This window comes from Sinocyclocheilus rhinocerous, unplaced genomic scaffold (assembly GCF_001515625.1).
Source record: "Sinocyclocheilus rhinocerous isolate Xijiao unplaced genomic scaffold, SAMN03320098_v1.1 scaffold1435, whole genome shotgun sequence".
In the NCBI taxonomy this organism is placed as follows: domain Eukaryota; kingdom Metazoa; phylum Chordata; class Actinopteri; order Cypriniformes; family Cyprinidae; genus Sinocyclocheilus; species Sinocyclocheilus rhinocerous.
Genome location: NW_015644861.1, coordinates 643,389 through 663,758, shown reverse-complemented (window position 1 = coordinate 663,758; position 20,370 = coordinate 643,389). Strand labels below are relative to the sequence as shown.

Here is a 20,370-nt window from a genome sequence, read left to right as displayed (position 1 = left end):
AATGAACTTTTCCACGACATTCTAATTTATTGAGATGCACCTGTATATATATATATAAACTACTTAATATAAATATTATAATACAATACAATACATTTATTTATTAATTATATATATATTGTCACGGTCAAGGTGTGTGGAGGCAGGCAGGATGACGAGGACGACAAGGATTCAAATAAGGATATTTAATGTAGAGACAACAAGGCAGATACGGGTAGATGAGACACACACACTCAGGGTAACATTCACAATAACCGACCATACTAGAATACACGAAACAGGAACTTATAGGGCAGATAACGAGGGGCAGACAGGTGAGCACACTGAGGATAATTAACTAATGATGAACGGGCTAAACCAACAAAAGGGGAAGAAACCACAACAAACAGTCCACAGGGGTGTTACAGTAAGCAGGAAAAAAGCACATGGATTCCAATATTCTCAGATCGGTTTCAAGCCTCATTCATATGTGGAAATAAATCTGATATGAATCGGATACGTGCATTTGCGCCCACCGTGTAAGCGGACAGATTAGATGTTCGCCTGTTAATGCGAGTTGGATGTCAAATGTTTTTGAAACATCTCGTAGTACAGATATATCTATCACAAATGAAATATCTCTAGTTGACTAGCAGAGTATTCATTTGGTTCGTTTGTGTTAAATAAGAGGCGATCTGGCGCTGAAATGTGTTGCTTTTGAGATCGTGCTGAGTGGTCGTTGCCGCTGTTATCAGTGACGGCGGCTTGTGCATATACACTTCAATCTACTGTTAACTGTTGTGGAGACTCTCTATTCGTTCGGGCGAAATCACAAAATAAAATGCACACAAACATATCCCTGCTCTTGATATACAATCACTGATGAACACATTTGGTTTTAATGAGGAAAAAAACTATACGAGGGCAGATTAGAACCCAGACCCGCTAACTTAGCACAAGCTCTACCGCTAGACCATTAGTACCCTCGGATGTGTACAGCGGATCTGTGTATATAATCACTGTTGAAGGATGAAACTAGCCTATCGCATTAAAAATGTTTCTATGACTTCTGTCAATAAATTAAAGTCTTTGCATTCATATTCTAGACACAACTGCTTCACTATACAAAGTATGCTTGATTAATAGTGTGTGCACAGTTTGGTCTTTTAATATCACTGTCTAATGCATTGAGGCACATCAGTTAAGCCCCTGTAGTGTAAATGCAGATATCGGATATGGGTCACTTTTAAAAGAAGGTCTAAGCAGGTCGTCAGAAAATCGGATATAGTCAAAAAATCTGATTTGGACATCCAGATCTGCAGTGTAAATGCAGCCTTTATGTTACTTGAGCATCTTCATTTTTGGGTGAACTATTCCTTTAAGTCGAAATTTGAGAACTGTTTCTTAAAATATGTTTAGATGTAAAAAGGAAAATCGCTTTGAATTAGAGTTTTGTTTAAATGTACCTCACTGCAAAATGCATATAAGCATATTTTGATTCATAATGTGTTTATCTCTCTCTCTCTTTCAGAGAACTTCCCCATTCTCCACGTAACCTGCAGGTGGCTCTGAATGAGACAGACAGCAGAACAGTTCTTCTGTCATGGGTTCGGCCCTTTGATGGGAACAGTCCTCTCCTGCGTTACATCATTGAGCTCTCTGAGAACAGTAAGTGTGCGTGCTATTTATATGAGCTTTGGCATATGGTTTATTAAACTTAATGCACCTTAGCTGCAGCTTTCAATTAAGCTGGTTTGCAGCCAGTGGATTCTACGGAAGAAGGCCTTTCTCATTTACCTCTTGCTGTCTTCCTCCTGAAGCTCAGACAGACAGGCTGAAGTGAGTGAGAAGAGAAGAGAAATGGAAGTTGATTGTAATGGAGGGAAGTGGGAAGAGGTTTGTTTTCACTGTATTAAGCCAAAACTCTGTTATTGGTGGAAGATGAATGCTGGAAGAGATAGTGACAGGCAACGCAGAGAGAGAGAGATTGATTTGTGTATCGTCAAAGGAAAGACAATGAAAAATGTGGGGTGGAGGTGCTGGATGTCTAATAAATGCCAAGATCTCTCTCTCCTCATATACACACATGCACAAACATACACAGTTGATTTGCAGTAAATTAAAATGATCACACACTCTTCTTTTGATGGCTTTGTGCTTGTGTGTGTGTGTGTGTGTGTGTGTGTGTGTCTGTATTGGTATTCATGTGCATCTCTGCGGCTTAATATTTACTGTTCCTGTTGAATTTGTGATTTATTTTTTGCAGTTGCTCATAGTTTCTGTCTTCCCTTCTCTTGGGTCTGCTTGAGTGGCATCTAAATTGTTCATTGATCTGCTTCCCATCATTTTTAATGTACTGCAAATGCACACACAAACACACACACACACGCTCATATATTGGGTGTTGTGGGTAGTAACGCCTCCAGAATAAACAACAGCACGGACAGATTCATCATTTACCCAACTGCTGTAAAGAAAAAGACGATTCAAACAACTCATAATAAATCAAGTAAAATAAGAAAAATAAAAACAATACTCCCCTTTGACACTCTATTTTACCTGTTGTCTTTAGGATTGTGAAATAATCTAGTCAGAATAAATAAATGTGGTAAAAGCAGCCATGTTGTCTTTATTATTTCTCATTACATTTATATGTAAGGTTTTACATTATAGCGAGCCTGTTGAATGTGATTTCAGTTGAGTTTGTGGTAGTGGCAGAAATATATATTGTCCAGAAAAATTAGTCAGAGATTATTATTAACATCAGCCAATGTATACACAATATCAATTTACAATTCACAATTCTTAATATTTACAATTAAGATATCCTCTGCTTATATTGATAGAATGTATACTGAATTAAATTCTTATAATAATGATAATAATTGAATGTTCAGCTTTGCCATCACAGATTTTTGAATTGTAGTGATCATATTTTTAACGTTTACCGCTTAACATGTTTCCAGTTAATTGGTTAAAATTGGTCACAATCCCTCACGCTAACTCACATCACCATCGTTGGGTGTAATGCATTACAAGTAGAGCTGTCAGTCGATTAAAATTTTGAATCTAATTAATTACATGATGTGTCGATTAATTAATCGAATTAATCGCAAATTACATTTGCCTATAAAAAATAGCATTAAATATTATTTAATGCTATTTTTGTGTTAAATGAGAAAGTATTAAGTAGACATTACAAATAGTAGCTTTAGAAATAAATATTTTATTTGATTCAACATAAAAATTTATTACATATAGGGCCTAAACGTTTAGACTACAACGGCCCAATATAAACTATGGAAAAGAAGATAATTTGAAAAACATCTGGGAATGAACTTTTCCACGACATTCTAATTTATTGAGATGCACCTGTATATATATATATAAACTACTTAATATAAATATTATAATACAATACAATACATTTATTTATTAATTATATATATATTGTCACGGTCAAGGTGTGTGGAGGCAGGCAGGATGACGAGGACGACAAGGATTCAAATAAGGATATTTAATGTAGAGACAACAAGGCAGATACGGGTAGATGAGACACACACACTCAGGGTAACATTCACAATAACCGACCATACTAGAATACACGAAACAGGAACTTATAGGGCAGATAACGAGGGGCAGACAGGTGAGCACACTGAGGATAATTAACTAATGATGAACGGGCTAAACCAACAAAAGGGGAAGAAACCACAACAAACAGTCCACAGGGGTGTTACAGTAAGCAGGAAAAAAGCACATGGATTCCAATATTCTCAGATCGGTTTCAAGCCTCATTCATATGTGGAAATAAATCTGATATGAATCGGATACGTGCATTTGCGCCCACCGTGTAAGCGGACAGATTAGATGTTCGCCTGTTAATGCGAGTTGGATGTCAAATGTTTTTGAAACATCTCGTAGTACAGATATATCTATCACAAATGAAATATCTCTAGTTGACTAGCAGAGTATTCATTTGGTTCGTTTGTGTTAAATAAGAGGCGATCTGGCGCTGAAATGTGTTGCTTTTGAGATCGTGCTGAGTGGTCGTTGCCGCTGTTATCAGTGACGGCGGCTTGTGCATATACACTTCAATCTACTGTTAACTGTTGTGGAGACTCTCTATTCGTTCGGGCGAAATCACAAAATAAAATGCACACAAACATATCCCTGCTCTTGATATACAATCACTGATGAACACATTTGGTTTTAATGAGGAAAAAAACTATACGAGGGCAGATTAGAACCCAGACCCGCTAACTTAGCACAAGCTCTACCGCTAGACCATTAGTACCCTCGGATGTGTACAGCGGATCTGTGTATATAATCACTGTTGAAGGATGAAACTAGCCTATCGCATTAAAAATGTTTCTATGACTTCTGTCAATAAATTAAAGTCTTTGCATTCATATTCTAGACACAACTGCTTCACTATACAAAGTATGCTTGATTAATAGTGTGTGCACAGTTTGGTCTTTTAATATCACTGTCTAATGCATTGAGGCACATCAGTTAAGCCCCTGTAGTGTAAATGCAGATATCGGATATGGGTCACTTTTAAAAGAAGGTCTAAGCAGGTCGTCAGAAAATCGGATATAGTCAAAAAATCTGATTTGGACATCCAGATCTGCAGTGTAAATGCAGCCTTTATGTTACTTGAGCATCTTCATTTTTGGGTGAACTATTCCTTTAAGTCGAAATTTGAGAACTGTTTCTTAAAATATGTTTAGATGTAAAAAGGAAAATCGCTTTGAATTAGAGTTTTGTTTAAATGTACCTCACTGCAAAATGCATATAAGCATATTTTGATTCATAATGTGTTTATCTCTCTCTCTCTTTCAGAGAACTTCCCCATTCTCCACGTAACCTGCAGGTGGCTCTGAATGAGACAGACAGCAGAACAGTTCTTCTGTCATGGGTTCGGCCCTTTGATGGGAACAGTCCTCTCCTGCGTTACATCATTGAGCTCTCTGAGAACAGTAAGTGTGCGTGCTATTTATATGAGCTTTGGCATATGGTTTATTAAACTTAATGCACCTTAGCTGCAGCTTTCAATTAAGCTGGTTTGCAGCCAGTGGATTCTACTGAAGAAGGTCCTTTCTCATTTACCTCTTGCTGTCTTCCTCCTTAAGCTCTAAAAACAGACAGACAGGCTGAAGTGAGTGAGAAGAGAAGAGAAATGGAAGTTGATTGTAATGGAGGGAAGTGGGAAGAGGTTTGTTTTCACTGTATTAAGCCAAAACTCTGTTATTGGTGGAAGATGAATGCTGGAAGAGATAGTGACAGGAAACGCAGAGGGAGATTGATTTGTGTATCGTCAAAGGAAAGACAATGAAAAATGTGGGGTGGAGGTGCTGGATGTCTAATAAATGCCAAGATCTCTCTCTCCTCATATACACACATGCACAAACATACACAGTTGATTTGCAGTAAATTAAAATGATCACACACTCTTCTTTTGATGGCTTTGTGCTTGTGTGTGTGTGTGTGTGTGTGTGTGTGTGTGTGTCTGTATTGGTATTCATGTGCATCTCTGCGGCTTAATATTTACTGTTCCTGTTGAATTTGTGATTTATTTTTTGCAGTTGCTCATAGTTTCTGTCTTCTCTTCTCTTGGGTCTGCTTGAGTGGTTTCACAATCTAAATTGTTCATTGATCTGCTTCCCATCATTTTTAATGTACTGCAAATGCACACACAAACACACACACACACGCTCATATATTGGGTGTTGTGGGTAGTAACGCCTCCAGAATAAACAACAGCACGGTCAAATTCATCATTTACCCAACTGCTGTAAAGAAAGAGATGATTCAGACAACTCATAATAAATAAAGTAAAATAGGTAAAATAAAGTAAAATAAAAACAATACTCCTCTTTGACACTCAATTTTACCTATTGTCTTTAGAAGTGAGAAATAATCTAGTAGGAATAAATAAATCTGGTAAAAGCGACCATGTTGTCTTTATTCTTTCTCATTACATTTGTAAGTAATATTTTACATTATAGTGAGCCTGCTGAATGTGACTTCAGTAGAGTTTGTGGTAGTGGCAGAAAGATATATTGTCTAGGAAGTGTGTCTAATTGACCCTTCGCCGATCTGACCAATCACGTGACATTTGAACTGAGTGATCTGTCACGACACATTAATAATTAACTTAAATAATGGGTGCTACAAGTACACTTTATGTGTGTTTATCTATGTACAGTTATCTAAACGTATAAGTAATTAATACTTTTGTTCAGCAACAACCCATTAAATTGACCAAAAGCAACAGTAAAGACATTTTTAATGTTACAAAAAAAAAGTTATTTTAAACTTTTTTTATTTATCAAAAATCCTGAGAAACATTTCCACAAAAAATATTAAGCAGCACAAGTGTTTTCAACATTGATAATAATAAGAAATGTTCGGCTTTGCCATCACAGGATTTTAAAATATATTAAAATTGAAAACAGTTATTTAAATGTAATAATATTTCAGAGTATTACTGTTTTACTGTATTTTTTTATCAAATAAATGCAGCATTGGTGAGCATAAAACACTTCATTCAAAACTTTTAAGCTTTAAATGGTTGTGTTCATATTTAAATGTTTATAATTTAACATGTTACCAGTTAATTAGTTAAATTCACAGAGCCTGAGATAAAATTGTTGTAAGTATGCACCCTGTATGCATTGCCAATACCATGACCACAATCCCTCAGGCTAACTCACATCACACATTATGTTATTTTTAATGTGAACATTTCACTGAGAACTATTCAATACAATGGATGAAGGAAACTTAGTTTTGTCTGATTGTTCTTCACAGATTCTCCATGGAAGATCTACATGGATGATATTAGTCCTGCACTAACCAGTTTGCTAGTAATTGGTCTAACTCCAGCAAGAACGTACCAGTTCAGAGTTTGTGCCGTCAATCAGGTGGGACGTGGACAGTACAGCGCCGAGACCAACAGGTAAGCAGTCACAAGCTAACATCTTAGCCTACTAGCTTAGCATATCGCTAACTTGTTAAGAAAAGCTGTATTGGTAAGCTAGAACAAGATATCATGATAAATGTTTTTGATCAGGATCTTGCATGCCAACGGCATGGAAATGCAGGAGCTACAGTAACTGGGCCATGCTAACAAGCTAAACTTTGTTTCCAACAAACTTAAAATCCTTTGAATTCTGGCCGTCGTAAGTTACATAGCCAGTCAAGCAGATTGGAACTGGTAATTTTCAACAACTCTTGCCATTTTTGTGTGTCCAGCACACACACACACACACACACACACACACACACATAGTCAGAATGTTATTAAATGTGAGGACAAGATTTGAACCCTATCAAAAGAAAGGCTGGTTGTAATTGAATTACATGAGAGCTTTCATCGCTGGCTTTGATTGTGAGCCATTATGACACATGGGCAGAAAAAAAGCTCCCATTTCCAGGAACACTATGAAGGTGTAAGAAATAGCATTTCTCAAAGCCAATTCTACATGGTGAAAGAATGTCAAATACAAACTTGGCTGGAGGGAAGGACACTTCGGCACACGCTGAGGCTACTGCATTTTGTGCTCTCTATTTTGTTTTGTGATTTTTTATTTACGCATAAATTGGCACACATCACAATGACTGCATTCCAAATCGAATCAAATCTCTCAAAGAACTTAAAAGTCCTGAAAAGTTCAAATGGCTATTTTTCAAGCCACAGGCATAAGGCTAATGCACATGCCAAGTACTCTTTGCTAAACGGCAGGAAGAAGGGCCTGCTCAATCATCAAGGACATGTTGAAAAGGCTTGTCATGCTGTTTCCTAGTTCTTAGCTTAGCTTTCATTTGAAGCAAGTCTCCATTAAACCGACATCGCCAGTTTATATTCAGTAGTTCCAGTTGAGCCAAAGACTCTCTCTGCTCTCACAATGACTATGTGAAGTGCTCAGGTTTGATTGGTGCTAAAGTGGAACTTTTTTAAATTCACAACATACAGTGCTGTCTTTACCTTTTGAAAAATAATAAATATGGTAAAATAAGGATGCAAGGATATATTAAATTGACCAAAGATATCATTAAAGACAGTTATGATATTCTTTCAACTTTATGCTGTTCTTTTAAACTTTCTATTCATCAAAGAATCCTGAAAAAGTATATTGGTTTCTACAAAAATATTAAGCAGCACAACTGTTTTCAACATTGATAATAATAAGAATTTTTTTTTCAGCATTAAATCAGCATATTAGAAGGATTTCTGAAGGATCATGTGACACTGAAGACTGAAAAGATATCTGTGAAAGATGTGATTAATTGCGATTTGATTATTTAATCATCATGTAATCAATCTATTTTATTAATTTGATCAATTGTCAGCCCTAAATACTAAGTACTGCAGACTCAAATTTGACACTTTGTCACATATCATGCAATCAGAGCATATGATTGTATTCATTCTTGTTCACACACTTTATTTTGCTTACTTGGACAGATGCAGTGTGCACTGATTTACCTGTAACTACACTATTGACAGCAACTTAATATGCAATATCCCAGCTAGTAAGTCAACCATGTCTGGGCCTGTTAGCAACATTGAAATTTGCAACGTGCAAAATCCATTAAGCATACTGGCACAATTACAGCAACTCAAAGACGACAATTAGGTTATCCGCAATCTTAACAACTTAACATTTAAATATTTAAATGACCTTGAGAAGAAAAAAAAAGGTATTATACAAATTATGGTAATTTCTAAACCATGATACTATTCACTCTTAGCCCTGATATGTAAAACAATGATTTGGACCCATGTCTGCTATAGAAACAAAAAAGTTTCATTGTTATTTTAGTTATAACTTAAAGTGAAATATAGCAGGCAAAACTCAGTGTTAATTTACAAATCCACAATTTCCTGTATGTCTTTTACATATTTTAGCTTATTCAAAAGTTGTGTTTAAATGTAATTAAAATCACCAGCTTTGTGTGTATAACAACGTATCTTTCAAACTGAATATTTAATTTAAAACGCTCAGTTAAAACAAGAGGAAAAAATGGTGGAGAGCGAGAGTGAGGAGATGAAGACGAACAGAAACACAAAAAAATCAAATATTGATGGAGAGGGCACTTATTAAAATTTGAGCACCTATCTGCTTTGGCCTCGTTTCCAATTAATGTCAGGATCATCATCAGTTATATGAAAAATTTAAATCTCTATTTCTTTTATTCTTCTTTTTCATTTTTTTGGCAAAGTACCATCAAAGGAACTCACAGAATATGTGCTCCATTCAAGACTGTTTCATATCTAGAAGTGCATTGATATTTGGCACACCGCAAACAAAGTCAATGTCCAACTAACTTTTTTTATTGAGTAATAATTTGTTTTGAATTTAAAAGGAAACTTAACACTCAACTCAGCACTTATCATTTTATTTCCATTTAATTAATAAACAAACATTAATGCCATTCACTGTAATGACAAAAACAATACAATAGCAATCCCCTCAATACCCAATCCAACCCCACCCCTTCCGTACGGCAAAAGAAACAGAGTGATAGACTAAAATAACCGCTTCTAAGCCTTTTAAATTGGTTTAGGATGATTATTGTTTATTTGACAAAACATCAATCAGACTTAGCAACTTTCCTACGAGATTGCTTGCTTGAGGCACTTAAGGCCTTGCTCACTTAATCAAGCTAATAACCTTTAAACCGCAGATTAGAGCGAAAGATTGTTTATCGCCTGCTCTGGGGATCTACAGTCTCCAAAATCCTGCAGACAGACTTTGAGAGCTAAAGCCTATGGTATTGATCAAATTTAGAAATTAAAGAGTTCACTGATTTACACTAATGGTGTCAAGCTAAAAACAGATCTTTCTATTTTCTGTAGTACGTAATTGTTTATATATATCAGTTTTGATATTGTTTGGATATGATATGTGCTGAATTTGCTCTCATTTGGTTTAGAAAAATGTATTCACATCATATGAAACAAAAGGAGTTGATTTAAGGGTTCTTCAGTGCTACACTGTTGTCTGTTAACTAAAAATTCCACAAGGATTCACAGTTCCACCAGTTTAACTCTTTATAACCAGATTTGGGGACCAAACATTGCATTTCCAGGCTTTATTAAGCAAATTTGCAGCATATGTGCATTTTTAAAGCCAATAATGTTCAAAAATTTGTTCAAAAGTTTGAAGTCAGTACGTTTTTTTATGTTATTGAAAGAAGCCTTTATTTGATTAAAAAAATCACTAATAATAGTAATATTTTGAAAAATGATTATCATTTAAAATTTTGTTCAATTTCAGTATATTTCGAAATTTAATTTATTCCTGTAATGCAACGTTTAATTTTTGGCAGCCATTAGCTTAAGAAACATTTCTCATTATTATCAATGTTGAAAAAAGTTGTGCTGCTTAATATTTTTGTACAAACTGTGATTTTTCAGGATTTTTGGTGAATAGAAAGTTCAAAAGAACAGCATTTATTTGAAATGTAATCTTTTTTTATAACAGTATAAAAGTCTTTACTATCACTTTTGATCAGTTTAATGCGTACTTGCTGAATAAAAGTATTCATTTCTTTCAACGATGAAGAAACTTTTGAACTGTAGTTCAAGGTAAAAATGTACTTGGTGATGATTCTCCTCAGTTTGGTCTTTAAGTTGTTTTTCCAGTGTTGTTTTCAACTTTTAAAGAACCGAGTCAAGTTCAGGTCATTCCAGCGAACCCTGTTTACCCCAGCAGGGTCAGTTCTCAGTTACTTCAGCACTACTAAAGACCTTTCGTATGAACCAGAAAGATCCATTTCAGTCTCTCCAGGACTACTGGATAAGCTCTGAAGGAAACTTTTAGTAACTATCTATGCCTCTGGGAGAAACTCCCAGATAAGACTCCAGGGTCTAAATATTTCTCTTTTATGATGCGATTCCCATGACGTTATCTCTCAGGCTGATGCTGCGAGAGGAACCGCCCAGCGCACCTCCAAAAAACATTGTGGCTAGTGGCCGTACCAACCAGAGCATCATGGTCCAATGGCAGCCGCCCCCAGAACCGCAGCTCAATGGAGTCCTGAGAGGCTATGTGCTCAGGTATGGTTTCATGCATGGCTTCAAAAATGTAGAATTTCTACATGCTCTCCTTTATACAGAATATTGAATTTTAATGCAACAAAAATGTCTTTAAATCTTTTTTTCAGTGGTAACGCAACAGCACAGATTAGAGGTGTGGTCACATTTACCGCTGAACAAGTTTTTGTTCAGAAAAAGAAAAAGATTTCCCCACGCAAATTTTGCAACAGGTTCAAGTTGGTCATGTAAATTCGCCACGCTGACCAATGGAAAACTGATTGGTTTGAAAGTGACTTTTGTGTGATTTGTGCTTCATACATAGTTACATTATTGACAGTAGACAATGGACCTTTTTGAGTTTCGCCAATGTGACTGCACCTTAATGCTCAATGATATTACCATCCAACCAGCGTTAATTAAATCTTAAATCTAGCTTCTGGTTTTACATAGTGTTTAGCTTGTCATCCAAGCTGTTGCTTGCAGTGCCGCTGCTCTGTTGACATATGCTGGACTTCTCCAGTAATTTTGTCTACATAAACCCCGCCCCTTTCTTACAATCAATTGAAAGCTCACATTCCGATCTACCTCCATCCAATCAACAACTGATGGATTGAACCAAAACCCCACCCTACTTTTTTTTTTTCTTTTCAAAAATCCATTTCACTCAGATGTACATTATAATATGGAAGAAAAGAAACTTCTGCTACTTCTGTTACATAGCGACTTTAAAAGGATAATCCACCCAAAAATGCTAATTCTGTCATCATTTACCTTCATGCCCTTCCAAACTTGTATGACTTTCTTTCTTCTGTGGAACACAAAATATATTTTAAAGAATGTTGGTAACCAACTTTTAGTTCCTATTGAATTCCATTGTATGGACAAAAAAATACAATATAAGTTATTGGAAACCGAAACTGGAAGCAGATTACCGGGAAGTAAAAATCTTCTTTTGTGTTTTGCAGAAGAAAGAAATACATACAGGTTTGAATTGACATGAGGGTGTCATTTTTATGTGGACTATCCCTTTAAGATGGCATAACCTGGTTTTTCCACCAGGTTTTCGAATTACATGTATTCAGTAGTAGATGATATGAGTTGTATTAGCTGTGCGTGCCAAGGCAAGTGTCACTACTACTTTTGTTTAACATGCAGAATACCTTAGCAACCATATTGCAATGTGCTGAAAACCGCCTACAACGTTCTAGCATTGTGGCTGAGAGTTGTGCATGGGTAAGCACCACTCTCATTTTCTACAGAAAATGCATCTAGTTGAAATCACGAGTGAGAGTGTTAGTGTTAAAGGTTCAAAAAAAAAAAACATCATTCTCTTTCTCGCCCCCTCCCACTCAGGTACAGATTGGCGGGTCTACCTGGTGAGTTTCAGCTGAAGAACATCACCAGTGCAGAGATTAATTACTGTCTGATTGGAGAGCTCATCATCTGGACACAGTATGAGATCCAAGTGGCTGCCTACACTGGAGCGGGCCTGGGGGTGTACAGCCAGTCTGTCACTGAGTACACACTGCAAGGAGGTTAGACAATCCACACACACACATATTTACACACACACACACAGAAATAAACACAAAAACAATGCATCATCAGTCTGAGCGAACCCTTGATATTTCAAACCTTTGAGGTTTGAGTCCAAACGACCATCTTTCTCATTAAGCTACCGATATCATAAAAGATCTGGAGTAACCATGGAAACCGTAAAATCCATTAGTCGGCTTTACTGCACAGATCGGCCATCTAAAAGATTATTTCTAAGAAGAGTAAATTTATGGACTCTGGGCAAACAGTGACCGTAGCCCATTAATTAATCTAATTTGCTTTATGTGCGTGAATTTGTGTGTGATGGGAAGTGTGGGGGTGTTCTGAGATCCTTCAGCCGTGATTATTCATATTATTTAACGTCAGTGTAATGATACTCCTGCAGAGATTAATAGAGACCTAGTGTCCGCAGTAAAAGAGCCGCCTTCTCGTAGAGACTGGAACAAATGCTTCTGTACACGTGGTTAGAGGCGGTTTTTATGTCCCAGCTCAGATTTCCGGACACACTAATGTAACCCTGTGCCATTGTGTGATTGTGTTTAAAATGAAAAGGGCAGCAGGACGAATCGGAGTGCCCAATCCAATTGAGCGATAGCTAATCTGTACTCAACTCGCCAGGCCTGACCTTAAAGGGGCCATCTTAAGCACATTAAGTGTAAGCGGCATTGAGTCTTTATGGAAATATGATCTTGTTCTTTCCACTTCCTGCTCAGGCCTGCTGCAAGCACCGATAGGCTACAAGAAAGGCTTTGAATACAAACTGTAGTTCATGTGTATGTGATTATCAGTGCCGCTGTGAACAATCATTTGAAATATAGAGTATGTATGCATGGAAATGGGGGCTTTGGGTAGGCGGTTAAATCCAAAATCCAGGTAGTCACAACAGATATAGTCTTGCAGAGCCAGACTTTTGACTATCATCGTATTGTCTGTCCATCCAAAAGCAATTTAGAACAGGTTGCTTCAAATAAACTATGATGAATATGCAGTTCTGGTCATCAGTATTTAGTTTACTTGCTACTGTGTGCCTTAAAATCAAGCACAAACCCTGTAAACTTTGGCTAATCCCGCACAATGTTATTTTAGTATTATTTATGTACTATTATCGTATTTATTAACATTTTAAATTAGATTTCATTTTAGCTTTATTTTAAGTTTAGTAATTTGCTCTTGTAATTTTTATAATTTTATAGTTTAACTTTCATTTATTTTTAAGTAATTTTAGTACTTCAACTTATTTATTTTCAGTTTGTTGCTAAAGCTTTTGCTTAGGGTTTTTAAGTTTAAATTTATAATGTAATATTTACATATTTTATTTCAGCTTTGTTTATATTAACAAAAATGATTTTCTAAAAGTAAAATAAATAGTTATACTTTTTTTAGTATAACAGTATTATTGTCGTCACGGGTTGCTACTGTGAGGAGCACAGAACGAGGAGACCACGAGTACAAACCAAGGAGTTTATTTACATCGCGGGGAATCACGCGTACCACAAGGGAGTTGACATTCACAATACCGGACAACACTAACTAAAAGGACTCAGACTTTTAAACACAGGATGATGAGGGACTAAGGAGACACACCTGGGATCATTGGAAATTACACATGGGAAACACCTGGGATGAAATTAACTGAATACGCGGGAGACAGAAACTGGGTCACAGAGAAAAACACACACAAAACATGGGACAGAGTCTGACAATTGTATAGTATTATAGTATTACAAAATACAATTTTGTAAGACAGTTCTGTGCACACTCACTCCCTGGAGCTGTTTATTAAAATGTATTTTATAAGTTCAATTTCAGATAAATTATTTTTGTAGATAAAGTACTACAAACAGACAGACAAACAAAATGAATGAATGATTGATTGATTGATAAATAAATAAATGAACAAATAAATAAATGTGCCATTCTTTAATGCCACACACATTCAAAATTCAAAAACATTTTGAACTTTTAGGTTAAATATAACAGCACAAATGCAAAATGATGTTTTTACATTTTCAGAATATTTCAGTGATAAATTGTCTCCCACTCTGCAGTCCCCACAGCGCCCCCACAAGACGTGGATGCTGTTGCGCTCAACTCCACCACCATCAAATTCACCTGGACACCACCACCCCAGCAGTTCATCAATGGCATCAACCAGGGATACAAGGTAACAGTGTAGAGAGAGACAGATGTGAGAGAGTGTGTTTGATTGTGTATATGAGAGGAAGAGACACATGTTCTGTTAGAGGTAAAAAATTCAATTAAATTTGCCTGGCAGGTTTATTGTCTTGTGGTGTGTGTATGCATGATTGATTGGCTAAATGCCTGACAAAAACAGCAACTTTAAATTTGAGTAATTAAATCCGAGCAGTGTATGTTAATCACGTTTTGTCTATGTCTTATTGTTAATCCGTACCTCTCTCACAGCTGCTGGTGTGGCCTGAACACTGTCCGGAATGCATTACCATGGTGACCATCGCCCCTGAGTTCCACGGGTCACGTCACTATGGTTACGTTAGCAATTTAAGAAAGTTCACGTGGTATGAGACGGCAGTGCTGTGCTTTACCACTCCTGGCGATGGACCAGCTAGCACACCACAGCTCATCCAGACGCATGCTGACAGTGAGTACACATGCAAACACATGGGCGCGTTCACTCCAAAAAAAAGGGCAGAAAACACAGATGATTTTTTGACTAAAACAGGATAATGTGACCACTTGTATTTCAGTTCCTCTTGATTGGTTGGATTCCATACGAAAGAAAAATCACAAAGAAAAATCAGCAATGATAATTTTATCTCATCATTTTTTGTTCATCTATTGAAAATGTATGCAAGCTTTGAAAATTTTCACGCTTCAAAAAGTACATAAATTACAAAACTATATTGTAACAGTAATCCTTATAAATCAAACGTCCATATGAATTAAGTCTCTTTTTTCTCAGATGTTTCATCTTAACAAAAGACCCTAGTGATCTCACATGTCTCCTCTACATCTCTACAACTTTTTGCATCAAATTCTTTTATAGTTTTTTCATCCACATTAATGGAATAGTTGATGAAAATGAAAATGTACTTGTCACGCGTTGACTAAGCATGGTGTTTTAAAGAGCACAATCAAGAAGATATATGTAGACAGTCTTTATTAGAAAGATATCACCAAAGAAGAAACATGATATCACCAAACTCAACGTAGGCATTAAGAACCAACAATGAACTGAAAACCAATAGTAACTTAAATACACAGTGATTAAAGTGACGGCAAACAGGTGTGCTTGTTAATCAAATGATGAATAACCATTAAAACTAATGACAAACAGGAAAAAAGGAACACAGGAAACAGGAAACAATGATGAGCAAACTAAAAGTTCTTGAAAATGAAACCAAAACAGAGCATAAATGTGACAGTACTCACCCTCAGGGAGAGTTTGTTTCTTCATCTGAACAGATTTGGAGAAATCTAGCATTACATGACTTGCTCACCAATGGATCCTCTGTAGTGAATGGGTGCCGTCAGAATGAGAGTCCAAACTGCTGATAAAAGCATCACAATAATCCACAAGTAATCCACACAACTCCAGTCCATCAATTAACATACTGTTAAGAGAACAGTTGCATGTTTGTAATGAACAAATCCATCATTAAGACATTTTAACTTCAAACTTATTTCTTCCGGATAAAATATGAACCCTTTAATAATGTAATAATTGTTTTCTCCTGTGAAAAAGTTGTCTCGCCTGAATAAGGAGAGAAATATGCACAGATCAAGCACCGTTTATAAGCAAAAACAGTCCAAAACAAGTTCTAAAAATGTATGTTGTGGATTTTGATGTGAGAGGACAACAGGGGATGTACTTTTTCACTAGAGGAAGCATTATTATGGGTTATGGACTCTTATTTTGGCTAGAAGCGATGGTTTTAAACTTAAAACGCTTTACTGATTTATTTGTTTCTTACATGCAGCTTTTTGCTTCACACACAAGACATTCATTGATGAATTGGAGTCATGTTGTGGATTATTGTGATGTTTTTACCAGCTGTTTGGACTCTTTTTCTGACGGCACCCATTCACTGCAGAGCATCCTCTGGTGAGCAAGTGATGTATTGCTAAATTTCTCCAAATCTTTTCTGTTGTAGAAACAAACTCATCTACAACTGAACTCTTCCTTTAAAGGTATAGCTCTCTTACTGTTTGTTAGAAATAGTGTCATTTGTTTCTGCTGTCTTTGTTTTTAGCAGAGAAAACTGTTGATTTCAACAGTTGACTTCAATAAAAAGCAACTGAGAGCTCCATTAATTCTCCTGAGCAATTAAAGATCAACCTTTAAGCAATAAATGTGTCCTCTGGGATATAATGTTTTGCTTGCACTACTGACATGTAAAATCATATTTCACACTCTTGCAGATACCCACACACTAACTTAAATACACAGTGATTAAAGTGACGGCAAACAGGTGTGCTTGTTAATCAAATGATGAATAACCATTAAAACTAATGACAAACAGGAAAAAAGGAACACAGGAAACAGGAAACAATGATGAGCAAACTAAAAGTTCTTGAAAATGAAACCAAAACAGAGCATAAATGTGACAGTACTCACCCTCAGGGAGAGTTTGTTTCTTCATCTGAACAGATTTGGAGAAATCTAGCATTACATGACTTGCTCACCAATGGATCCTCTGTAGTGAATGGGTGCCGTCAGAATGAGAGTCCAAACTGCTGATAAAAGCATCACAATAATCCACAAGTAATCCACACAACTCCAGTCCATCAATTAACATACTGTTAAGAGAACAGTTGCATGTTTGTAATGAACAAATCCATCATTAAGACATTTTAACTTCAAACTTATTTCTTCCGGATAAAATATGAACCCTTTAATAATGTAATAATTGTTTTCTCCTGTGAAAAAGTTGTCTCGCCTGAATAAGGAGAGAAATATGCACAGATCAAGCACCGTTTATAAGCAAAAACAGTCCAAAACAAGTTCTAAAAATGTATGTTGTGGATTTTGATGTGAGAGGACAACAGGGGATGTACTTTTTCACTAGAGGAAGCATTATTATGGGTTATGGACTCTTATTTTGGCTAGAAGCGATGGTTTTAAACTTAAAACGCTTTACTGATTTATTTGTTTCTTACATGCAGCTTTTTGCTTCACACACAAGACATTCATTGATGAATTGGAGTCATGTTGTGGATTATTGTGATGTTTTTACCAGCTGTTTGGACTCTTTTTCTGACGGCACCCATTCACTGCAGAGCATCCTCTGGTGAGCAAGTGATGTATTGCTAAATTTCTCCAAATCTTTTCTGTTGTAGAAACAAACTCATCTACAACTGAACTCTTCCTTTAAAGGTATAGCTCTCTTACTGTTTGTTAGAAATAGTGTCATTTGTTTCTGCTGTCTTTGTTTTTAGCAGAGAAAACTGTTGATTTCAACAGTTGACTTCAATAAAAAGCAACTGAGAGCTCCATTAATTCTCCTGAGCAATTAAAGATCAACCTTTAAGCAATAAATGTGTCCTCTGGGATATAATGTTTTGCTTGCACTACTGACATGTAAAATCATATTTCACACTCTTGCAGATACCCACACACTCTTACAGACAGTCCCTCTGTATTTAATTGGAGACAATCGACTAACAGTACGCTCTTTACTTGAAAACTGTCCAGCAGGCTTTGAGAAAGAGATCTCTCGGCAAAAACAAGCCTGTTTGTTTGACATTCTAGCCACCAAAATCGATACAGAGGAGAAATTTGGCCCTTTCACTATGCATGCCGCAATTTGCCACGTAATTGTGCTTTTTACATCGCCATTGATTAGTCTTTTCACTGAATATATATTGGCCACCCAAGCGCTATTTTCACGTCACGCCACAGGTACGTAGAATCGGCCTTGACTAACCTGCAATTATTGAAGCAGGATCACTCCTGTTAGTCAGTGCTCATGTGCTCGCTATTGATTGTCCCACACACCGTGTGTGTGTGTGTACGCTTAGATATGTGTATGAATGCGCATGCAGCTGTTAACAGACAATGTAATTTTCATCAGATGATAACAGCATGTGGTCTTCTCTGCAATGTTGAGCCACAGGAGCTTGTTCCCATGAATAGCTCAATCACACAAACAGGTTAGACATGAAAAACTGTTGTGCACGTACTAGCTCTCTAATCTCTCAGCCTTTTATTTCTTACAAAAAGATTTAGCGTTGTGCTCATGCAAGCATTATGTGGGAAATTCACTTTGTTTGGTCATTTAACTGGATCTTTTTGATTCCCTGGAATGTATTTATTATTATGTATTATGTATTTTTGAGTTCATTGTTTATGGATCCAACATTTTGTCAATGTAAACTCACCTTGAGTCCAAGACAAATTCCCCCTTGGGGATAATAAAGTGTATTTCATTTAATTTCAAATATTGGAGATGATACACTACTGCTCAGAAGTTTTAGATTGGTTAGATTTTTTTGTAGTGTTTTTCAAAGAAGTCTTTTCTTTTCACCAAGGCTGCATTTATTTGATAGAAAATACAGCAAAAACAGTAATATTATGAAATATTTGTACAATTTAAAATAACTGTTTTCTATTTGAATATATTTTTAAAATGCAGTTTATTCCTGTTGGCTCAGCTAAATTTTCTAAAACTTTTGAACGTTAGTGTATGTTGCTTGCAAAAACCTATTTGCTATTTACTTTATTTTGTATTATTTATATACTATTATGGTATTTATTAATATTTTGAATAGGTGTTTTATTAATATTAATATTAATTTGAATCGCACACTTCATGAAATTAAGCATAGACCATTTATCTTGTTTCAAATGTTTATTTTGTCATTATTTGCTTTATGCAGCAAAGTAAACCAAAAGATTGAAGGGTGATTCTCAAAAGTCTGTAGTTTCTGCAAGTTCTTTTTCTAGATAAATTTAGATGTCTTTCCAAAAAAGGACACTTAGAAACTCCAAAAGGACACCAAAGAACCAAATTATATAAGGAGCCCATATAAGCACATATGAAAGAAAAAGTATATATAGTATGTGTACAGTGCAAGAGCAAAGAGCTTTTTTAAATTTTAGAGAAGTCAAGTTGTGATACCGAACAGGACCATATGGAGATGCCAAAAAAAAAAACTAAACCAACCGCCTGCTGACTGCATATATCTACTACAGTACACGGATCCATTCAGAATAACTAAACACAGCAACATACACATGACAAATCAAAACATTTTTGTGAATGTGTGTGGAAACAACATGAATGTATGGAAATGTCTGTGCCTGTGCATAAATACAATGTGCGATCAGTGCGTCAAGAGCACTCATACACGCATTAATATAACAGACTCACGCGTGCTTACTGTACGACTCCTGGGGCCCATTCTTCATTACATCCGAGATGAAATGTCACATCCAAGATGATATCATCGCGCTAATCAGGATCTGGCTAATTCGGTTCTTCGAACGCACCTGTTGTTGATGATTAGTATGGCTGGATTGAGTTATCTGAGATAATTGCGCGTTCATGGGTTGGTTTAAAAGGGGAATGTATCGATACTCGAAACCACGATCAGCAATGCAGCGATTGGCTGGCGGCAAGACAGCAACGTAATGACGTCATATAATTAAAAAAGACACCCGACGAAAAACTTGACAAATTTTTGGACTTTTATAAGGAAACAGCCAAGCGAACAAAACTACATAAATGTTATAATAGATAAATGAAATGTGCACTCTTTTTATTTTATTTGAATTTTTTACATGATTCCCAATTATTTATATTCAC

The 20,370-nt window shown here is 36.1% G+C and overlaps 1 protein-coding gene across 1 annotated transcript in view; it reads left to right on the top strand.

Annotated features, from left to right (window-relative positions):
• The window catches only part of LOC107758841 (protein sidekick-1-like), a 95,037-nt gene that overhangs the window by 20,226 nt on the left and 54,441 nt on the right, over positions 1 to 20,370 (top strand). The window contains exons 10-15 of the mRNA XM_016576670.1: positions 1,511 to 1,647; positions 6,793 to 6,940; positions 10,907 to 11,047; positions 12,380 to 12,561; positions 14,632 to 14,747; positions 15,008 to 15,203. Of these exons, the coding sequence (XP_016432156.1) occupies positions 1,511 to 1,647; positions 6,793 to 6,940; positions 10,907 to 11,047; positions 12,380 to 12,561; positions 14,632 to 14,747; positions 15,008 to 15,203 (920 nt within the window). The remainder of the gene's footprint in view (positions 1 to 1,510; positions 1,648 to 6,792; positions 6,941 to 10,906; positions 11,048 to 12,379; positions 12,562 to 14,631; positions 14,748 to 15,007; positions 15,204 to 20,370) is intronic.